This window comes from Myxine glutinosa, chromosome 3 (genome assembly GCF_964187855.1).
Source record: "Myxine glutinosa chromosome 3, kmMyxGlut1.1, whole genome shotgun sequence".
NCBI classification, from domain to species: domain Eukaryota; kingdom Metazoa; phylum Chordata; class Myxini; order Myxiniformes; family Myxinidae; genus Myxine; species Myxine glutinosa.
The window spans coordinates 26,129,644-26,135,643 of NC_136263.1; the positions used below are offsets into that span (position 1 = coordinate 26,129,644).

At 45.9% G+C, this 6,000-nt stretch overlaps 1 protein-coding gene across 1 annotated transcript in view; it reads left to right on the plus strand.

Moving 5' to 3' along the window:
• LOC137424057 (G-protein coupled receptor 26) overlaps window positions 1–5,637 on the plus strand; it is a 67,234-nt gene extending 61,597 nt beyond the window's left edge. The window contains exon 3 of the mRNA XM_068111527.2: window positions 4,849–5,637. Coding sequence (XP_067967628.1) covers window positions 4,849–5,125 — 277 coding nt within the window. The 3' untranslated portion in view covers window positions 5,126–5,637. The remainder of the gene's footprint in view (window positions 1–4,848) is intronic.
• The last annotated feature ends 363 nt before the right edge of the window (window positions 5,638–6,000 follow it).

A 6,000-nucleotide genomic window follows, 5' to 3' on the forward strand; every position in this document is an offset into this window, starting at 1 on the left:
TGCTTCTGATATGAAATCTTTCCTCTTCTCCAATGGCTTGATCTCTGATCATCAATTTGGTTTCAGACCAGGTCACTCTACTCTGGACATGCTGCTTCTGCTGTCTCAACAATGGATGGAGGTCCTCAATGCCAAACAGGAAATTAGAGCTGTCTCCCTCGACATATCACGTGCCTTCGACACGGTCTGGCACCCCGCTCTGCTCACCAAACTCTCCTCCTTTGGTATCCATGGAAATCTCCACGCATGGCTGGCGGACTTCCTCTCTAGTCGTCGTCAACGTGTGGCCCTGAATGGGTTTCTCTCATCTCCTCTTCCTGTCCAGGCTGGAGTTCCCCAAGGCAGTGTTCTGGGCCCCGTGCTTTTTCTGGTCTTCATCAATGATCTCTCTGACTCTCTCGAAAATCCTCTCTATCTCTTTGCTGATGACTCCACTCTCTGCCGCTCCATTCCTCTTCCCTCAGATCGGCAGTCTGCTGCCTCCTCACTCTCTGAAGACCTGGACAAAATCACAGACTGGTCAAACAAGTGGAACATGTCTTTCAATCCTGACAAATCTCACACTCTTACTATGTCTCTCCGAAAAGATCGACTGGACAACCCTCCCATCTACTTTCTCAACAATCCTCTCCAAGAAGTTCTGTCGCTCAAGATTTTGGGTCTCACTATCTGCCATGATCTTTCTTGGGAAAACCACATTTCCAAGCTGGCCTCCAAAGCCAGTCGCCGACTGGGCATCCTCCGTCGTGCGAAGTCCTTCCTCGGCACACCTGAGCTCCTCACCACATACAAGGCTTTCATCCGCAGCTCAATGGAATACTGTTCTCCCCTATGGGCCGGTGCTCCTGCCTCACACCTAGCTCGGCTTCACGCTGTTGAAACCAAAGCTTTCAGAATTATTGGAATCTCCCGCGATGAAGCTATCTCTGAGGGCCTTTCACTCACTCACCGCAGGCAGGTAGGTGGTCTTTCTGTCTTCTACCGACTCCTCTCCGGCCTTGCACCCCCAGCTCTCTCTGTGCTCTGTCCCCCAAATATTCCTACAGGTCGCACAAGATCTGCCAGCAACCCTCTGATGGTTAAACTGCCGAAATCTCGGCTCTCCGCTCACCTTCACTCTTTCATTCCTCTTTTCTCCCGCCTCTGGAACAAACTCCCTCACTCCCTTCAATCCCACTCCTCCCTCCAGGTCTTTAAAACAGCTGTTCACCACCATCTCCTTTCTTCCCCCATCCAAAACCTTGATCTTTTCTACCCCCGCTAGTTCACCCCAGATCCACCTTGTTTGAAATTCCAACTTTTTTCCTGGAAGTCCTGGCAGTGTCCATATGTTTTATACCTCTCCCACTGCCCCCTTCCCACACCCCCCCCCCCCCCCCCAAATCCCTCGCCCTCTCTCAGATCTCTCGATGTCTCCATGTCTCTCGGTCCCTGCTCTCAAATGTTGTGTTTGTGTCCTTCCCCCTCTCTCCCCATCTTGTCTACCGCTCCCTATGTTATATGTTTTATGTGTCGGTTTGTCTTTCTGTGTGATTAATGTTCGCTCTTTCACGAGCCTCGATCTTGTATACAAACAAACAAAAAAAAACAAAAAAAAAAAAAAAAAAACATTAAACAAAGAAATATGGAGGAATCCAGACATCCATGAGGTAAGCTTTACTTACAGAACTGAGCGAAGATCTACTGTAATCTATATACCCCACAAGCGTTGGGTAAATAACATGACCCTTCCTGCCGGGTCTGTAAGAACTGTGTCGTTGGAAGATTCGTAACGTCTATGCTTTCGATATTTGATGGCCATTTTAACAATCGGTTTGTTTGTGTTTCACACTCAATGAAAAACGTGAAGGTAGAGCATGGCGATTGTGATATATGACAAGTTTGACGATATGTTCGGCCTGAACGAAATTATGATGTCATAATGGAGGCACCTATGACATCATCATTAACATGTGTTATTCCCCATGGAGAGTTCTTTACAATGAGCCATGTCTCAATTTTTTCTCTGCTGCACTTTCAGAGATATAGAGGTGCTTTTTTTTTCCGGTTTTTCCAAGATGGCGACCGAACCACATGACTGATGACATCATCATTATTATTTTTCTCCACCAATTTATCCCTAGATGACGCTCATTTCATCTTGATCGATAAAGTTTTGTACTTGTCGAATTATGACGTCATAATGGAGGCACCTATGACATCATCATTAACATATTTTATTCGCCATGGAGAGTTCTTTACAATGAGCCATGTCTCAATTTCTTCTATGCAGTGCTTTCGGAGATATAGAGATACAAAGTGTTACGGTTTTTCCAAGATGCCATAACACGTGACCTATGACGTCATACTTATGATAAAAAATTATACAGGTGGAGTTGCACCTACGATGAAAATTTCCTGTCAATCGGACCAACGGTTGCAGAGAAAATCATATTTATTCTGTGCGGACAAACAAACAGACAAACAAATGGACTTAAATGCAATACCCTCCCCTCCGGGAGGGTAAAAATGGGTTTAATATTTTTATATTTTACAATTTTCATTATTATTGATATTATTATTTTTATTTGCTCCACTCTTATTAGTTTCTCTAATCAATGAGTCTAGTCCTGTCACTTTTAGTTTCATCTAATGTCCTTCTGTCACTCTTTTCCTGATCATTTTCACTTTTATCCCAGTCTCTGCAATCCCCTTGAGCTTAAGCCCATTTATCTCACTCTCTCTGCCAAGACCCCCCCCCCACCCCCCCCCCTTCCTTTCTCACGTGCTCCCTGACCCCACCCAGACACACCCACCAATGAAGCAATCCCATCCTATGTCCCTTCTTGCTTCTACCTTAATTCTTTCCTCACCTCTAACCCTTCTTTCTCTTTGGCTCCGACGAAGGGTTATCGCCCGAAACGGAAACTTCCTCTTGCTTCCCACAGCGGTTATTATACATCAATTAACGTTTTGTTCATTTCATCTATTGCTCTACCTGTCCACTGGTGCAGATTGACACTAACCTTCATGAGAAAGACTACTTCTTTCAACCCTCTTATTTGCTGGCTTCCATGTAACATCTTCTTTCTCTTTCTCTTTCTCTTTCCCTTTCCCTTTCTCTTTCTCTTTCTCTTTCTCTTTCTCTTTCTCTTTCTCTCTCTCTCTCTCTCTCTCTCTCTCTCTCTCTCTCTGTCTCTCTCTGTCTCTCTCTCTGTCTCTCTCTCTGTCTCTCTCTTCTTTTCCCATGGTGGTTTTGTACAGTTGTTGTCCTGCTACCCCACTGTCAGTTCAACCTTGCTCTTCCATGAGCCTTGCTCTTGGAGAGAGGAAAAAAAGTTAAATCACAAATGTGCTTTTGAAGTTATAAACCATGAATCCATGGCATTGGAGCAGGTACATTAGAGAAGGTCACAAAGATTATCACTTGCATTAAAGAACAGCTTGTAGTTGGGATAATCCACACTGGGCAAGATGGCGAGTCCCTGATGAAATTCACTCTGTGGTTGAAATGTTGGATTTGCTGACTTATCCCCTTTTTTGCAAAAAATCAATCTTCAGTTGGTTGTGCCTTTGTGTTTCCCGCTTGGCAGATCTTGCAAGTCTGGTGATCGTTATAATCTACGTCTTCCATCCTACAAGCCAAGAGATATTGCTTTTCCTTTACTCATTCTTTCTTTCATTCCAAAAATTTACAATCGCACAACTTTCCTTCATTTCTAGGCCAATCTGCCTTAAATATGGCATCGAGCTAGTGCGGTCCAATATACCCAAGTTTGACACACACACAGACTCAAAATTTGGAATGGAGCTCCCTTGGTCCAATGCACCTTAACCCCAAATATGGCAGGGATTGCAATTGGAGCTCTTTGGAGCAATTGGAGATGGCAATTGGAGCTCTTTGGAGCAATTGGAGATGGCAATTGGAGCTCTTTGGAGCAATTGGAGCTCCAATTGTCTCATATACCCAAACCCCAAATATCGTATGGGACTACCCTAGGTCCAATACACCAAGACCCTTTTTTCAATTTTCGTCCCCCATTCTGATTTCAAGTGAAAGGAGAAACAAAAAGGGTGAAAGGTGAAACATTGTGACATTCCTTTATAGACATGGAATTTGGCAAAAAGGGGCTCTCAAACAGTCCCAGTCAGGATGCAGAAAAACAGTTTGGATTGCTGTCGTTTTGGTATTTTCCATGAGTCAAAGATCAAAATCTGTCCACAGGTTCGGGTTTCTGGTTTTCCATGCATGCTTCTGTATTTCAACCAATTCAGGCAGGAATTGAGAAGCTGATTCCTTACCACAACCCCTTCAGATTGAAGTGGACACAAATTGTATTTTGCTTATAATTATCTGAAATGTGGGTTGGCAGGATGGTCTAGACTCTAGAGGTACACTCGCCTCTAAGGTGAAAGAGGCACACTCGCCTCTAAGCTGTCTAGCCTGGGCTCGAATCCCGACCCAGGTCCAAACTGTCATCCTGATGTTTCGCAGGCGCTGAGGATGATTCATCGATGTGTGTGCCGTCCCTCTGATGGACGTTGTCCCATCTGCCAGAATTATTTGGTGGACATCAAGACCCCACAGTGTCCTTCACAAAGCGTAGACGAGCTATCGCCGGCTCCCTGACCAAATTCCAAATTCCTGCCCTAACAACTTCTGGGAATGCAATGGCAAACTACCGAGCATAACCCTTGCTCAGGAAGCTGCTTCAGCACACCGACACTCTGTGAAGAGTACGGTACATCAGAGAATTCAGATATCTCAAACTAAATCACATAGCAACTCAAATTATGTGCACGAACAAATACGTCTTTACAATTCTAAAAGTGCACATGAAATAATTGTGTCCGGCTCTTTCCCCACAGGCTGCTCGAATTGCTGCCTTGGGTGAGTGTTGCTCGGCCATGGGGGCTGTTTACGAAATGTCTCGCCTACAGCAAGGCAGCCCTCGACCCTTTTGTATACTCACTGCTGCAGCGCCAGTGTCGCGGAGTTCTGGAGGGGCTCATAAACCGCTTAGTCAGGAGGGACGCACTGCCAGAACCCCGAAAGAATGGTGCGCCTCTACCTCGGCTCCCATATTCTGGCGAGCCATTGGGCTCGGATGCAGGACCCTCCAGTCTGTCACCCACTCCATCCTGAGGACAACCGGCGTGGCATGAGAGATAATATATGACAATGATAAAACTGTGGTTGGATTGTTGAATTGTATCTGGAACATATTGCAGATCCTCTTCCAATTACTTGGCTAGGGGGCGCGTTGCTGGAGAAGCTAACACGTGCAACATGAGCAAAACGTCACTTTAGCAGTCAACACAAGTTGCCTCCTTTAAGGTGGTACCAGCCAGGGCTTTATAATAAGTCCTGAGTTTACAAACCAACCTCTTTCGGTAAACACCTCAACAGAACAACTTACCAACTCGGAGCCTCCCCAGGGACAGTTGCATTTAGAGAACAAAAGGACAGATGAGAGGGAAGAAGAATAAAAGAGATTGAGAGGGGTGGGGAGAGGGTGTGAGGGAGATTGGAGCAATTATTTCAGATTAATAAATGCCTGATTTAATGGTCAGATGAGAACTGTACATCATCAAGGTTTTGGCCCTTCAAGCCGGAACCTCTCCGAATGGCACGTCCACATGGGTGGGCGGTTTAAGGACGAGGGTTGGGGGATGGGGGTGGCTGGGCTGCTGACCAAATTATGGCATCTTTATTTCAATTTCTGGCTGAGAGAGGGAGGAAGGAAAGGGAGAGGGAGAAAGAGAGAGAGAGAGAGAGAGAGAGAGAGAGAGAGAGAGAGAGAGAGAGAGAAGAAGTGAAGGGGAAGGAGGGGGGAGGGGATGGAGGAGGGAGAGAGATAGAGGAAAGGGCGAGAGAGAGTAAGAGAAATGGAGAGAAGGGGAGATAGAGCGGAAAGGGCCAGAGAAAGGGGGAGGGTGGCATGGGGAGAAGGGGCGGAAAGGGATATATATATATATAAGGAATTCCTTGAGATTACCGCCTGCCTGATTTAAAGGTGA